Genomic DNA, 16,755 nt, shown 5'->3' on the forward strand with positions numbered 1-16,755 from the left:
GATAGTAAATCCAGGGTTGAATTCATTAGGAATGTTAGGCCTTTATTTACGCTTACCTGGCAATATAGCAGTCTACAACATTTGGACAGGGATCTTCGCTGCATTTCACCATCGGTGGGATGAAGGTGGCCTCGTAAATGTAGAACAACAGGAAGGTGAACAAGGCCTCCACAATGATCTTAAACAGCAGACTGAGGAAGTAGGTCCACCACAGACCCCCACGCTTCTTCCCTGTGTTGCCATAGAGCGGGGTGCAGTTTTCACCGTACTTCAGCCTGTGTTTCCGCTCGCGCTCCTCGCGGTACGCCACGTGCAGCACGACAAGGAGAGAGGGGCAGGTGACGAAGATGAGCTGGAGAGCCCAAAGCCGGGTGTAAGAGATGGGGTAGAAATGGTCGTAGCACACGTTGTGACAGCCGGGCTGCCGGGTGTTGCAGTCAAAGTCCTTCTGCTCATCACCCCAGACCTTCTCTGCGGCCACCAAGAAAACCATGAGCCTGAATATTAGCACCACGGAGAGCCAGATGCGTCCGAACGCGGTGGAGTATTTGTTCACTCCGCTCAGGAGACCCTGGAGGAATGCCCAATTCATGTTGCCGTCTCAGAGTCTACGGGACGACAAGGGGCCCGAGAACTCCACTGCACGTCTGAATGTCCTGAGGTGTGCTACAGTAAGTATGAAGACAGACAGGGTGCTCACACACTCATGCCCCTCAGTGCCTGGTGGTTTAATATGGTACTTATTAGGTTCTCCTGCCTTTCTTGACACAAGCACAGGGGAGGGAGAAATACTGTACCAAAGATAAGTAAACTCAAAGGGAGTGGTGTGGCGCAGAGAGAGAGAGAGAGAGAGAGAGAGAGAGAGAGAGAGAGAAAGAGAAAGAGAGACTATACCTGCCAACTGTACCAAGTCATAAGAGACACATAATTCCCACTGATAACAAATACAAACACTCACAAAATATTTCGAGAACATGACAAAAAATATTTAAAAAACATGACTAATAACAAAGAACTTCCATATATAAGGGTGATGTGGCCACAGCAAACACAGCTGCAAGATCTGGGAGCTATATGTGACACAAAAAGGACGTCCAATGGAATACAACCAAAGTCAAGACTGTCAATCATCTGTCTATTCCACTGTCTGCTCCACTTGGAAATATTGTACATACAAACCTTTAATAAAGTACACAAATTGTTGCCAGTTATTAACCTTTAATAAAGTACACAAATTGTTGCTAGTTATTGCTAGTTATATTCACAGCTCTCTCTCTCTCTGTGTGTGTGTGTGTGTGTGTGTGTGTGTGTGTGTGTGTGTGTGTGTGTGTGTGACTGTGTGTGTGTGTGTGTGTGTGTGTGTGTGTGTGTGTGTGTGTGTGTGCGCGCGCGTGCGCTTGTGCGTGTAATGTTTTTTGTAATGTTTACTACCGGATGGTCTGATTGCAATGTTACACTGACTAGGTGTGGTTACCTGGCTGGCTGTGATTGGTTGGCCACAGTGTACCATGGCAGCAACCTGTACTCCGTGTTGGAGTAGAGGTTGGAGTTTGGGTTAGGGAGGATGTTGGTGAGGCTGGCACTTGACCCAGCGCCGGTCCCATCCCGTCTCCTGAGAGAGAAAGAGAGACTATTTCACATACACAGCTGGGGCATAAAACCAATTCAGGGAGCTGTCTGTGTGTGCGTGCGTGTATGTGCTGCAGGTACCAGTCCACACCTGCATCTGCGCGCACACACACACACACACACACACACACACACACACACACACACACACAGGCGACTGAATTTCCCTGCGGGATCAATATTGGTCTGTCCACACACACACACACACACACACACACACACACACACTCTCACACACACACACACACACACATCCTGTCGTTACATTATAATACATTAGCATAAGCTATAGAGGTTACTGCAGTGACATGACAAAACTTGAAAGGGAGTATAAAAACACTTTCAGGAGGATTAAAGGATTTAGATTTCAAATTCAAAGAGGCTTTATTGGCATGATGAAACATTGGCAAGAGCAAACGCGAAACAAAATAAACGTAAATCAAGGAATGTGTATAAACACTGAACAGAGCTGTGTCGGTGTCACATTGCATGTTACCCACCCAAGGCTCCCATTCACAAAACCTTCCTCACTGTGTCAGTCAGGTCAGGGGTCTTTCTCTTCAGTTCACTCACCACCACCATCCATCACTGCCTCATCATCTGATTCTGGACCACACTGGACAAAGTGAAAGTGACCCTGCGGAGTTCAGTTCACCCGCTGCCTCTGCTAGTTTGGGAAACAGCACACGGACACGGAGGTGCTGCTCTACACTCTGCTCAGTCTACTAGGTGGGTGGGCCAGCCATCGACTGGGTCTGGGACGTTTACATCCACCGTCCACGGGACCAGCACTTTTTTTTAGGGCGGCGAACCAATCGCATCGCCTGCTGCACTCCCCATCCTGCCCGGGCTGCAGCCTGCCTGGAGCCTGCAGCCTGTCCCTCCATAGTATACACACCATACACACACACAGACAGACAGGGGGGCGCTGCTGCTGCTGCGGGACAGCGCCACCACCAGCTAGTTAAGTTAGCCAGCCAGCTAATTAGCACCCGGACCGCGGATTCTTCCTCTACCTCCACCAAACCACAACTACCAGCCTCGTGACAATGTCGATCAAGTGACCAGATACGACGTTACAGCTCAAGGACAAGCGGGTCTGGTGGTGTCGGGGGGATTATTGCAGCGATCCAGGAAATAAGTGTAACTATCAGTTAGCTTTAGCCACGTAGCCTAGCCCAGATAAGTGCAGCTTGTTGAGGAAAGCTAAACGAGCCGCGTTTAAACCGCAACGCACTGCAGCGCGTCTACTCGCGTACCCATCTCGCCCTCAGCAGTCAGTGGTGCCAGCTGAGCGGAGCACCGCCGAGCCATGCGACAGTGGTGTCTCACTGCGACCCCACGCACTGAACCACTCCCCACGGGGCGCCTGTCAGTGTCACCCCCTCTACCATCAGGTAACAACGGCGGGGGGATTGGGAACATTTTGTTTCGAGCCAACTTTCAGCTGGTTGTTGATGTTTAGAGTAGCCGCATGGTTTCTTTCTGCAGATAATAGGTAATAACGTGTTAATGTAGGCTGACCACCAGGGCCTGTGTGCCTTTATGGATCAGTGACCATCATGCGTTAGTTATAGCCCTGGATAAATGGAGCAAGCAAGGATAAATGGAGCAAGTCTCTACTGTCTGTGCCAAGCGGTAGAATTTGTGCCAAAGTTTTTGAATGACCCAGAGGTACTTCAGAGGAGAATGCAGTTTTTTTTTTTTTTCTGTACCTGATAATGGCTAAGTTCAATTTTGTAAATGGCTTCTTGTAACATTGCTTTTAGTTGGGGTTTTATTATGCGAATGAACAAACGTCTGAGTGACCTTTATATTAACGGCAACTGCTGTGCTCGATAAAGTTTGTTTCCGAAATCTGGCAGCATTTGATGTACCACCTCCTGTTCCTCCATATGTGACCGTCCAGAATCAGATGCCAGGATGGAGTGCTGTGAGGTGGAGCCCCGCTACACCATAGAACAGATAGACCTCCTCCAGCGCCTGCGTCTGTCGGGCATGACCAAACCCCAGATCATCCACGCCTTGGAGTCCCTGGAGAGGCTCGACCCGGACAACCGCCCGTCATACTGTGAACCCCACGCCGCCGCCACCGCCGCCCCGTCCAACGACGCCTCGACCCCGGCCGCCCCGGCGCCGGCCCCGGCCCCCTCGTCTTCCTCGTCCTCCTCTTCCTCGCTCTCTCTGGCCTCCGCCACCACACAGACCTCCGGCCTGGACGGCCCCGCGCTGTCTCCTAGCAACAGCTATGAGGCCTCGCCCCCGCCCCTCTACCCGCCCGGCGTGGCGGTTCAGAGGTCATTCAGCTACGACATGATGGGAGAGGAGGAGTGGGACCTCGAGGAGAAGGTGGAGGAATACATGAGGTGAGAGCGGCACACATGTGGAACACATGTGGGATTTATTTGAAGCTCAGAGAGAAGTAAATTCAAACGGGGCTACATGAGGACAGGTTGAAAATGGAGAATAGTGAAGAGGACGGGAGACTATTATAACATCAGATAATGACAAGTGAATGGTCCCCAGAGAACATAATATTTAGTAGCACTAATTCGGGTCAGGTGTGCAGGGATACCCGAAACAAGATCACTGACTGATGATGGCCATCACTGCATACTGTTTGACAGAACAATGGATGTTGCTTTAACCGTGGTGTGATGCCGTGGCCTTAACACTCTGCATGGTTGTTGTTGTTGTTTTTCTTCTCTTTTGTTGTTGTCACAGGAGAGACAGCAACCTTGTGAAAGAAGAGATCAAAACGTTCCTCAACAACCGCAGGATCTCTCAGGCCATCGTAGGCCAAGTAACAGGTACTCTCTTTATTGCCTCTGCTGTAGTAAAACGGTTTTCAAATTATTATTACAACCCACTTGGCTTGGTTCAAGGATACAGGTACAATGGCTGGTGGTTGATGAGTAAAACAAATAAAAATAAAGTCATGAAAGTAAGTGTTGCAATAAATAGCTTGTCTTTGTCTCTACAATGGACCCTTTTCACTGATGCAGCATAATTATACTCCTGCTTTAACTTAGTAACGTATACATTATTCGTCCCCATTCAAGGCAATAATGGCCAACTGTCTTGTCGCCTCCCATTCTGTCTTAAATCACTTCTATTGTGTTTCCGTAGACTAGAGGATAACGCTATACAGATGTTGTCATTTAACATATGTTTTCGTTTCTATTGTCAGTCGACTGCCCAACTCTTAAAAAAAAAAAGATTTGATTGAGGGTAACAAAATACTTACTGGCTAGCCGAGGTTAATGGTAATTCCTGTGGACTGTTGGCATTATCGATCAAATCCCTTATTATAGTTGTGCAGCCGTCTGGCAACAGGCGTCAGTCAGTGCCAACAACATCTGCAGCGTGTTTCACGCTATATCGAAACACAAATAAGTGATCACAGACAGAATACATGGTGACAGAAAGTTGGCTCCTTAACGCTGGGGCGGGAAAATGTATTGCACTTCTAAGTCAAATGGGACGTACATCAGTGGCATATGTCAAAACGGTCCATTCCCCCCTGTCTCGCGTCTCAGGCATCAGTCAGAGTTACATATCCCAGTGGCTGCTACAGCAGGGTCTCGAGATGAGCGACTCTAAACGCAGGGCTTTCTACCGCTGGTACCTGCTGGAGAGGAACAACCCAGGTGAGCAGCATGGCAGAGCTACATAGAGTTGGGTCGTATGGATGGAAGAATGAGTTTAGGCGAGAATAAAATACCTATTTGGGCATTTAACAGTGTAAGTGGTCACATAGATAAGAGTGCAAGAAAATAAAATAAAACAATTTAGTGCCTCAAAGAAACTAGAACACCAGGTACATCAACAGTGTTATAACAGTGTTATAGTAGGAACTGAAGGGGTTTTCACATACGAAAACTCTAGTACAGATTGTATGTTTGTAGGTAGTAAGGCTGCAAGAAAGCTGCGGGTGCATTTTTTGCTTGGTATTGACACCTGCATGTCAAGCCTCTCCTCTGCCCGTCTCCTCTATCCTTTGCCTGTCAACGTGTTTTGCATGGTAAACCCAACCCCCACCCTCCCCGCCACCCTGGTCTTTGAGAGCCATAAGTTCAAGGAAGGACAAGGGACAAGATCTATAAAAAATACAAAATAATAAAGAATCGGATGAAGGATAGAAGTAATCCTGACATGTGAGATGGTAATCAATAATGTTAAGTCATCTGGTTGGAGATGAAACTTTAGTGGGTGAATGTGGTTTGTCTGAACAGGGTAGAGTAACAGCTTGGATTGGTGTCGACCTCTCGGTGTCCTAGGAGGATGCAGGGATGTGGCATTTGCACAATTTCTGCATTAGCCAGTATTAACTTGCAAGTTGCAACTAACCATATTTCTGCTGATATGACGAAGTTACATGTTTTAAACATTCACGTCAAATCAAGTCACGTCCGAGAAAAGATGTTGACATTATAATGTCTAATAATCGAGCTCAATTTATACTTACCTCTGTATGAGGGTTTCGCATGGCAAAAATAGCTGATCTACAAGCTCACAACTAGCCTAGTGTGGCCAGACTACATCACTGCCGAAGGCTTTTTCCTTTTGCACCAGCAGATTCGTGTCTGGCCACGCAGGGCTAGCCCGCAACGTGTCACAGGCAGCGCGACAAATTGTAAGCTTGTAGATCAGCTATTTTCACCACACATGATCGATTTTGCATAGTCAAAATAGGGACACCAGGTTTAAAGTGGTTAAAAATGCTGCCTCCTACCACATCCCTCCATTTTCCATTTCCAAACCAATCCCGGCTTTGCTATAGCTACTGTAGTGTTCTCAGACCTGAACCGGTGCTGGTTTTCATTCCTACACGGCTAACAAACAGGCTATTAACAATTATGATACTAACAATAACACATTCTCTGTGCAATGTTTCCAATAAGGTGGGCACATTATTTCACCAATTACGTATCTGTACTGTTATCAGTCAAATTGAGTCTTGTGGCATATCTTGGACCGAACGACTGGATTGCATTTTAAGCAAACACAGGTTTGAATCTAAACTGATTGTGAATAGAATTTGACAGGCATAGTTTGTGTAGGGCCAAAATGGCACCATTGAAATCAGCAGCCAGTCACATTTGTCTATAAATCAATCAATCTATGGCTATGGCCTGACCAGTGGTTCTGTCCTAACTGAAGGGCTGAGATGGAGTGAAAGCCAGCACGCCCTAGGTTCCATGCCCAGGGCCAGGGGAGGGGACAGAGACAGAGACGGGACGGGCGCTGGGTCAAGTGCCAGCCTCACCAACATCCTCCCCAACCCAAACACCAACCTGAACCCCAACACCAACCTGAACCCCAACCCATCCTGGGGCAGGCAGAGAGAGCTGCTGATGCACCTGCTGCCATGGTACACTGCGGCCGCTGCAGCCGCCCAGTCACAGCCAGGTAACCACGCCTAGCCCCCTCTTGACGATGGGGGGACGGGGACGGGGGTCTCAGCAGCCAGCCTCGGAATACAGTTTCTAATATGTAGTCAAGTCACTTAGTTACTCCTTTGTATGTCATGGATGTATCTCCAATAGTTTTAGGTGGCTTCCCCTCAGCATGAGATCTGAAACAAAAAGGAAGCCATTCTATACTATTGAGTCAGACAGACAGTGTCAGTTCCCCTGACATTTGTTAAAATCACGTTCAAATTTGGTCATTGTTTTGTTTGTGCACAACAACTTTAGACGAATAAACTCTCTCTCTCTCTACCTCTCGACAGGTGCCACTCTGTCGATGCGTTCGCTAGTAAAGGAGGAGCCTGACTGGAGGTCAGGCATCATGGCGGGGGAAAGGGCTGGGATAGTGGGCGGGCCTCTGCGGCTGCGTAGAGGTAGCAGGTTCACCTGGAGGAAGGAATGCCAGTCAATCATGGAGAGGTGAGACAACTTTATTAGCACTAAGACAATTACAATGACAGAGGCTGTAATATTTGATGATCAGAAACATTTACCTTTCTGTGTGGAGTTTGCATGTTCTCCCCTTGTCCCCTAGGTACCCTAAAAAAAAACATGCAGTAATCCCCCTGGCCAGCCGGGGCGCATGATTTTCTAGTTGGAAAAACATTTTTTTGCCCCTTCACATTTGCACCACATTGCTTTCTGCTTCTTCTTTTCTTTTTTTAATGTGGCCAAGTGCTTCTTTGACCATCTCCAGAGGTGCTTTGGACGATGGAGAGAACTTCAACGTGGCTTGGGGGCATTTGCTCCTAGATTTAAAGTAGGCTATCACTCTGCACGTTCACCGAGGATGACAGGTCCTCCTTAAAGGTCGACTGTCCCAGTTTCAAATAGCTTATTGCACCTCTAACGATAACATTTTCATCCCGAACACTGCGATTATACCCATGGCACAGAGGATGTCGGGAGAGAAGAAAAGGCATTTTTTTCCCCTCCACAGCACCTAACCATTCATGTGTCATTGATTTCTGTATTATGTGGTTGCTGTAAGTATAGGGTGCAGTCGGGGCACTCTCAGTAATAGGACCACACTGGCACGCAGACCACACTCACCCAGCGCTGCTCCCAGATTACACAATTCTACTGCAGTGCTGATCTTTATGAGCTAGTTAAGACTGAAGGACGAACGCGGAGGTTAAGATGAGGGGAGAGCTTGAGGGAGAAAGAGAGTGTGTGTGTGTGTGTGTGTGTGTGTGTGTGTGTGTGTGTGTGTGTGTGTGTGTGTGTGTGTGCGGCCATGCGTGCGTGCACATGCACGTGTAGGGCAGAATGGGCGGGATAGGGCAAGTGGGAACTGTGGAGGGCAAAGCTGAGGAATAAGGGGTTAGGAGAAATTGATCCATGCGCATTTTGTAAAGTGAGTATAATTTTTCATTTTCAGCCATGGCAGAGATAAAAACCAAGTCCAAACTGCAAGAGCAGGTTGGAGAGGAAATGGATGAAACCCAGGAGGGGCAGGAGTCAGTAATCCTCTCAAGGCCATTTTTCCCCCCATTAGCTGGATACTGTAACTGTACTATAAAGAGCTGCCTCGTATTCATGTGGGCCTATAGGAAGAGATGTCCATGTGCACTCTGTGCAGTGACAAAAGTACAGAATGTTATCCACGTAATGTGCTCATGAATATGCCCCCTCGCTAGCAAGAGGACCATGCAGATTGGATTATGGATTATGAACACAGCCCTCTCATGTCACTGCTCTTTCATAGGATACAGTACATGCTGTGTCCTACCTCTCCACTGACAATGGTACAAGGACTCTAAATTGATGAGGTGTAACATTTCGGGGACTGATGTCCGCTGCGTTCAGTCTGAAGCTGCCTTGCAGTAAATCGGAGAAGCCGTTGGTCGATGGGGAGATTGACATATGACAATATTTTAGACTACATTTTAGACTAGATATTGTGGGGATGAGCATTGATGCTATTGAGCAAATAGAACAGCTAGAACAGTCAGGTAAGTTCAGAAGATTATAGCTATTTTAATTTACTAGACCTGTGCCCCTAGACCAGCCTACTTGGGAACGATGCAAGTTGGGAACATTTTAGGCAATACCAGTTGTCATAGTCTACCTGTTGTCATAGTCTACCAGTTGTCATAGTCTACCAGTTGTCATAGTCTACCAGTTGTCATAGTCTACCTGTTGTCATAGCACCCGTTTCAATCGTCTGTGTCCCTTTTGTGCCCATATATGGAGATCTCTATCTGTATGTACCAGCTCAGTGGCCTTGTGGTTAGAGTGTCTGCCCTGAGACTGGGATGTTGGGGTTCAATCCCCGGCCGGGTCATACCAAAGACTGTAAAAATGCGACCCAGTGCCTCCCTGCTTGACACTCAGCATCAAGGGTTGGATTGGGGTTAAGTCCCTGCGACATACTAGCGTCATGTCCAGGGGGTGTACTTGTACATCAAGCTGCCTCACGCTACAGAAACAGGAGATAGGCTCCTGCCCTATGGGCCTCATGGCTCGGCAGGGCTACTTACTTACTGTCTGCCTGTCGACTTGTGTCCGACAGGACACTGCACTGCCCTATTCAGAGAGGAAACATTTGACATAGACTGAAAAATCACACCTGTGTGAAGTGAGGGGCACTCTTATCATCGTACATCATCATGACGTAACATGTCAATTTGCTCAGACACATATGACGTAAATTATCCATTCATTGTCAATGGGAATTTAACAAAAATACTAATTTGCTCGTCTACATATGATGTAAATTCTCCATTCATTGTCAATGGCATTTAGTGTTTGTGTTAGGACAAAGATATACACTATAGCTAAATATAGCGCCCCTCAAAGAGAATACACCAAGTAAAGTACAGTGCAACTCAGGCCTGTCGATTATCAAAGTATTCTGAGGCACCCCTGGACTTGCGTTACAGAACCACTTTGAGAAACCCTTATCTAGTCTCATATCAAGGAGAACTTTAGTTCAATTTTGTCTGCAGACAGAGTGCAGACCACTTTGCATACCGTTTCCCGGGTCCCCTTGTCTGTATGCAGCTGCCTCGCTATTTACACTTTCCCTGTGTAAATAAAGCAAGATTGCCAAAAGACATTAAAAAGAACACGACTCATGATGACATAGTAGCGTTCATCATGCTGGATGTTTGTGTTTTCCAGTTTCTTCATGGAGAACCAGTATCCAGATGAAGCAAAGAGAGAGGAGATTGCCAACGCCTGCAATTCAGTCATCCAGAAACCAGGTACCATTCTGTTCACCGTACTGTAGTTCTGCTACTTACTCTTGTTTTCACTGTTCTACAAAACAGGCATTTGTTGATTTTATGTAATAAAATTAACTTAATGTCTAGCACAAAAGTATGAATGCAAGGCACCACAAATTGTTTGGTTCGAATCGTTTGGTTTTAGAAATTGAAGGTGTAAATTCTCTGCAAATTGGTAAGAAAATGTTTGAATGGAAGACAATGGAATGCATAGCCAATTTCCTTGGGGGCACCTAGGGAATGCCTCTTGCTTCTTAGATTTTACACGCGCACTGGTGGATATGTATTGTTTTTTCATACCTTGATCTAGCTGAGGTTAGGTGATGGAATGGTAAAATAAGGGCCTCATAATTGTGTGCTTCCAGGATGCAAGCTGTCAGAGTTTGAGCGCGTGACAGCGTTGAAGGTGTACAACTGGTTTGCCAACCGTCGGAAGGAGATGAAACGAAGGGCCAACATAGGTGAGTTCTAACCACTTAAGCCATTTTAGGCAGGAACCCCTTTTGGTGTTAGCATTACGTTACACTTTAGATATTGAAAAAGAGCAGACCTACAAGCGCGATGGCGCGCTACGAAGAACGACTGACATAGAAACATAACTTTTTCAGAAAACTGTCAGGATTCAGAAGACATTTTTAGAATATGATCTCAAGTCAGAATGGGTTAAGCCCTGTAACCTACGCTTCAGCTTATGACAAATAGCAAAAGTAGCTTATCTACAAGCTCACAAAGGGTTGCGTCACAACACGATGGCCACCCTTAATGCCAAACCTTCAGCAAGGAGCCCAGCATGATCACACATTGGAACTGTGCAACCTGTTGAACTGAGATATTCACATCACAGCTCATCTGTGCCCATTTGTCTCTGTATCCCACCACCCCCTCCCCTTTGTAACGCTGCCCAGAGGCTGCCATTTTGGAAAGCCACGGGATTGAGGTGCCAAGTCCAAGCTGCCATTCAAACGGGGAGGAGGCAGAGACACAGGAGTTTGTCGAGAATCACCGCTTCTCTGAGCAAGTGAGTAATACACTCGACTCGAGGAGCCACTCGACTAAAAACCAGTCATTATAACTAACTTTTAATTAATCTTCATTTATGGAGAACGTTTGGTGTTACAGGGATTTCTAACAGTTATTAGCAGTGAAATAATCTATCAGCAGTACATTTAAATTAATTATAATTTATTTTAGTACTTGAATAATCGCTGTTGCTATTTATTTTTTCAATTTTCTTTTTATCACGATTTTGTAACCCATTTTTCACCCAGTTCCAATTGCCTAAGCTGTAATCCTGGGCGATACTCTCCCTCTGCCAACCTGGGGAGAACCCCAAACTGAGCTCACGCTTCCTTCAATGCATGAGCAGGCCGCTTCTTACCGCCTAACAAGAGGGAGTTTTCCCCCGTAAGACGTAGCACGTGGAAGGAACACGTTATTCCAACCAGTTATTCCTTTCCCCTCCATCAGGCGCCCTGGCTGAGTGGAGGAGGCAGTATAGAGACCAGGATTACTGCATGTTTTTTGTGAGGGTACCCACATGGGGAGAACATACAAACTCTAAACAGAAGTTTGCGTGCCTAGCCGCCGTTTCGCTAACCCCACCTAGGGAATGGGAATCGAACCTGGAACCTTCTTGCGGTGAGGCACCGTGCATAATCGCTGTTTTTATGACAGGCGGACCAGTGTGAAGAGCAGCTATGCTTTGCTCTATAAGCTAACAATATGTTACTCAACCACCAGTTTTTTTTCCTTCTGGCATTTAAATTAAATTACAATGTAGGGAAAAAACGATCTGACACATGTGTATTTACATTACAGATGGATTGCACACTACAGTTAAGAGCAACAAACAAGGGAGTGAATATAGATTTTACCAGACATGGCAACCCTTCATTGACTATTTCAATAGGTGCACGCTAACCCCTCCTACACAATAGATAACATAATCGAAAATTAGAAAGAAAAGGAAAAAAAAGGAACCGAGTGTTTTTTCTTTATTTTATTTTTTCTCATTTAAAAAGAAAAATGTCTGTAATTCAGTTGATTTACAACAACGTGTTAGGAAAGTTTGAGAGCAAGAGTGTTTGTCCTGTTGTCTTTGTTTTGTCTGTTCACATTTGTCATTGTTTAACTGTATTTTGTTTTTTCGTGTTTATCACATTTATATATCTTTTTTATTATGTATTGTATTTGGAACAATTACCTGTCATTATGTTTTTCATTTTATATCACTGAATTACCTATTATCATTATCAAAGATATTCTGAAGTTGTCATATACAAAATGCCTAATAAAAAAAAAAAGAGAAGAGCAACAAACAATTCCAGCGATTTCTCTTAAACAAATCTTATTTCATGGGTTCATAGGGTTATACAGTATAGCCTACTGCACCTGCACACACGCACGCACACACACATTCATCCACTATGAAAATGGGTTACTTACAGTTCTAATGTGCTTTTGCCACAGGAAGAAACATCTTCCCAAAAGAACATGGATCCACAAGACCCGTCCTTAATGGCTGCCGTGGAGCTCGCACCTCTTCCGAGCCCGAGCCCTCAGGTGCTGGAGCAGAAAGCTGATGAAACAAAAAGGGAGACTGTGGACGAGGAGTGACCAAAGCCCAGAGGAGCTTGGATAATCACGTATTTGAATCCTAAGTAGATAAAGAAAAGAAAATAGTGGGGGAGGGGGGAGTCTGAGTATCTCCTACTTCCCTGGTGGCCTTTGGGGACTGTGGCACTCAGCAACCAAAGGGAAGAAGGGTGCTAAATGCTCGCTGCGGTGCCCCAAGTGGTAAGGAGGCCACTGTATGTATCAACAGTAATCCTGCTTATAGTAAAGGCAATATCTATCTCTCTCTATATATAGTGCATTCCAAGACAGTCTTAAGAAGCCTAAATTCCTTAGAGGGAGAGGAGTGTAAAAGGAATAACTCTCCCTCTTTAAGCTAAGCCTTTCCTCCTTTTCTTTGCAACATGCCTCCTTTTTAAACATGTTTGACGGACGTTTGTTTGGTGGACTGTGGTGAACTTAAATGTGTAGAACCTGCAGGTCAGGTGTGTTTTGGTTGACAGGAGAGTGGGACTTGCTCTTTGGCGTGATAATGATAATGATGATGATGATGACGACATTAAGCGTGATGTTATTGATTCGAGCTTGTTGTGATGAGGAATGCCTTCAGCCTGCCTGAGTGTCTTTGACCCCCACCTAGTGGCGAGACTATGACCTCAATCAAGTCGATTGATTAAATCAATCGGTCAATCAACCTGTAGTCTTGATATCAAAACGAGTACAGCCCTGAGGGAGAAAAAGGAATCTCAGGTAATCCAAAGACAGTGGATCAAAACAGTAAAGGATTGTTTTTGTTTTTATATTATTATTTTTTTGTGTGACATAAGCTTTGTTTTCTTCAAATGAATGTCTTTGACTATGTTCAGCCAAAATAGGACATATTATTGTACCTTAAATAGGACATATTACTTACCTTTTTGTACTAGCTAAGCTAGCTATAACTATCATCCATATAATCAATGGATCAATTGAACAGTATTTTCTTTGTTCTTTTTGTTTTTGTAATCTACTGTACTTCTATCCATTTGAACCTTCCACCCAGCCAGTGAAACTAGACTAGTTATGTACAGTAAAGTATACTGTTAGATTTAAAATTTCCTTTTTTAATGTTTTAAAACGATGCTAAATCAAATATTATTATTATTATCAGTAATCATAACGTACTGACCTACTCGCTAGAAGCACCTTTTCTCGCGTTTGGAATAAGCTAAGCTCATATAAGTTTGTATTATTGCAAAGCACTTCAAAAGTGGATTCCACTCTAATTAAAAGAAGGGAACAATCGAGACTTGAGTCATGCGTTTGGGCCTATAGATGTGTACACGCATCGCTGAAAATATGTATTTAGAAACTAAACTGTCAAAATGTGACGACTCTTAACAAACAAATTAGGCTTTACTATCTGTATTACGTAATATCCTGTACTTTATGACCCACAAGGACTTATGGGGGGTCATCATTCTCCGAATGGTCATTAAATGAACCAAGCTGCTTCTCAAATCGCCCACAGCGGGCGCCAACCTGTTTTACCTCCTAATGCCAAAGCTATGTCAAGGTAGAGGCGAGCACCGATGTAAACTGTGCTCACATAGGAAACAGCAGATCATCACGACAGCCACAGGTCATGTCAAGTGATTTGACACGGTCACGACACCATATATAGACGTAGATGTTCATTTTTGCTCAGTACAACACTAGCCAACCCTAGCTTACCTCAGAGTACTAATGTGTCATGAACGTGTCACGCTCGATTTATATACTTAGTTGTGTGACACCCGTGCACAACCATGAGCTAACTTGTCAAAGACCGACGGTAGCTGTTCACACCATGACTGTTTTCTCATACAGACAGTGTTATGTAGCATCCATGATGGTTTGGGGGGGGGGGGGGGGGGGGGGGGGTTGCCCTGTGCTGTAGTGTACTGATTTCAGACAGTACTGTTGTCTGGCTTTGGACAGGAGGAACCCTCCGCTCTTCCTCCTGAAAGCTGCACACTGTTTCTGATTTAGTACGCTTCTCTCTACTCTTATCTGCTTTTATCTGACACCAACAGAACAATAACAGTAATAAATCGTATATTGAATGGTTGTGACACGTCTGGATTTATTGGGAGTTATCTCTTAGATAAATGTGTCTTAGCTATGCCTATGAGAAACTTTGTTATTAGAGAGAGACTGGTGTGGTAGATTATTGAATCACTGTTAAAAACGTATTTTAACGTATTATATATTCTATTATGTATAATCAGTTGTATTGACACAATCCATGCTAAACAAAAAATGTTAAATAGCACTAAAAGTATATCTGTATCTGTAAAATTATGCTTTATACAGTATAGCACCATTAGCGGGGCCTAAACTAAGCCGAAGAACCAGTAGAGTGATCCTCCAAAAGGCATAGGACTTAACAAAGGCCTTCACAATTAGAACAACAAAGGAACCAGCTGCACTCACAAACAACAAGTTAAACAAGTTTAAAATCTCTTTAATTAATGCTGCAGCAACAATCACAAATGGGCATGTTATGGTAGTTCACTCTGAAGAAGGCCAGAAGGTCAAAACGCACGTGATTGGGTGCTTTGTATGCCATAGTGGGGCACTAGGGACATCTGATCTTGGCACCTTGATGTAAAATTGACTAGTATTTTGTACAAAATGTTTAAAAAAAAAAAAGATATTTGAAATCCTTCAACTTCTTTATGTCCCAAGATAACTGGATATGGTTTTGAAGTAGAAATATTAGACCTTAATTGTTGAATATTTAAGCATGTTCTAATCATGTATTATACTTTGCATAAAGACATTTTCCAAATGTTTTTTATTTTATTTATTAACATTTTGTTTGTCCAGTTAGCGGTGATATATGCATTATTCAGCACCTCAAACACCCCAAAGAACTCGTAGAATGACAATTGTTTTTGTGTGATACAGATAAAAGTCTCAAAAATGTACAAACCTATCAGTCAATTGGCATTTTACCAATTGAATATCCAAATTGGTCAGAACAACCCATACTCTTATGGCTACACTTAGAAAATATCAACTCTGATACTATAGAAAAGTTAATACTGCTATTTAGTATTTATTTACTCCACGTGTTTCTTCATTTCCAGGTTCTGTCAGTGCACTGCAGTACTGTTGGAGCCATCTGTCTACCATAAGAGGGTAATATTGTTACTCGTGTGAAATTAATTAGTGCCCAACTGTCACTGAAGCCAGATTTTTGGTTCCGACACCGATCTTGATTTTGAAGTCCTAGACCGATTACATTTGTTTTGACCAATATCTTCCAGAAATAGGGATTCCAGGTTGAAAGTGGAAAAAGTTGAAAGTGCAGTGGTGACTGCATAATTTCCAATACCAATGTCAAATAATTTGACTTCTAACACAAATTTGAGTCTAACACAAATGTAAGCATGATACTGTGCTCAGATGGAGTCCTGATGGTGATTTGGTCCCTGGATCACTTTATCATAGACTATAACCACTTTCAATTTACAGTAGTATACTATAGTGCCCTTATTTTTGGCTAGTCATTATAGGTCAATTCACCGATCTACAAGGTCACATTGCAACGTGTCATTAACTTGTCGATTGGCTATTTAACGACACAGGAGTTTAGCTGTCCACACCAAGCACTATAGACCGTGAGCCAGGACCCCATTTTTGGGGTCATTTGTACCGAAGGGGGGATTAATTCTCATAGTGATTTTTGGGAAGGTATACACCCCTAGTGCTAGAAAAAATGTGATAGCATTGCACTGGTGGTAGCTTTCTGTGTGTTATCACTCCATTTATAACCCAATGTTAAAAGACAGTTTTCAAAATCTGAATGAAGCATTCTACTTCAA

The 16,755-nt window shown here is 44.3% G+C and overlaps 3 protein-coding genes across 4 annotated transcripts in view; 1 reads left to right on the plus strand and 2 right to left on the minus strand.

The window, feature by feature from the left end:
- Positions 1 to 592, minus strand: part of LOC310868781 (gap junction beta-4 protein-like) — a gene marked incomplete at both ends in the record, with an annotated part of 991 nt that extends 399 nt beyond the window's left edge. The window contains one exon of the mRNA XM_083779248.1: positions 57 to 592. Coding sequence (XP_083635374.1) covers positions 57 to 592 — 536 coding nt within the window. The remainder of the gene's footprint in view (positions 1 to 56) is intronic.
- Positions 1 to 2,943, minus strand: part of LOC310862750 (keratinocyte-associated protein 3-like) — a gene marked incomplete at its 5' end in the record, with an annotated part of 17,549 nt that extends 14,606 nt beyond the window's left edge. Inside the window, 2 exons of the mRNA XM_083770819.1 lie at positions 1,475 to 1,612; positions 2,889 to 2,943. Coding sequence (XP_083626945.1) covers positions 1,475 to 1,612; positions 2,889 to 2,943 — 193 coding nt within the window. The remainder of the gene's footprint in view (positions 1 to 1,474; positions 1,613 to 2,888) is intronic.
- Positions 2,488 to 15,720, plus strand: LOC310867661 (homeobox-containing protein 1). 2 transcript variants are annotated; one of them, XM_083777779.1, is made up of 10 exons: positions 2,493 to 3,026; positions 3,539 to 3,995; positions 4,354 to 4,439; positions 5,169 to 5,279; positions 6,793 to 7,041; positions 7,364 to 7,520; positions 10,227 to 10,309; positions 10,696 to 10,791; positions 11,236 to 11,348; positions 12,800 to 15,720. In XM_083777779.1, exons 1-10 carry the CDS (start codon positions 2,942 to 2,944, stop codon positions 12,944 to 12,946), a joined length of 1,584 nt encoding a protein of 527 aa, XP_083633905.1. In that variant the 5' UTR covers positions 2,493 to 2,941; the 3' UTR covers positions 12,947 to 15,720. The 2 variants fall into 2 exon arrangements, with proteins under 2 accessions (XP_083633906.1, XP_083633905.1); XM_083777780.1 differs by lacking the exon at positions 6,793 to 7,041 and having other exon boundaries at positions 2,488 to 3,026.
- The last annotated feature ends 1,035 nt before the right edge of the window (positions 15,721 to 16,755 follow it).

This window comes from Protomyctophum parallelum (assembly GCF_964188405.1).
Source record: "Protomyctophum parallelum genome assembly, chromosome: 1".
Taxonomy (NCBI): domain Eukaryota; kingdom Metazoa; phylum Chordata; class Actinopteri; order Myctophiformes; family Myctophidae; genus Protomyctophum; species Protomyctophum parallelum.

Bases quoted from the DNA above. Each gene is read 5' to 3' on its own strand.
- LOC310867661 (XM_083777779.1), top strand. From the start codon at position 2,942: ATGCGACAGTGGTGTCTCACTGCGACCCCACGCACTGAACCACTCCCC. The intron at 7,042-7,363 runs GTAACCACGCCT...ACCTCTCGACAG, and splicing joins AGCCGCCCAGTCACAGCCAG to GTGCCACTCTGTCGATGCGT. The intron at 10,792-11,235 runs GTGAGTTCTAAC...AACGCTGCCCAG, and splicing joins GAAACGAAGGGCCAACATAG to AGGCTGCCATTTTGGAAAGC.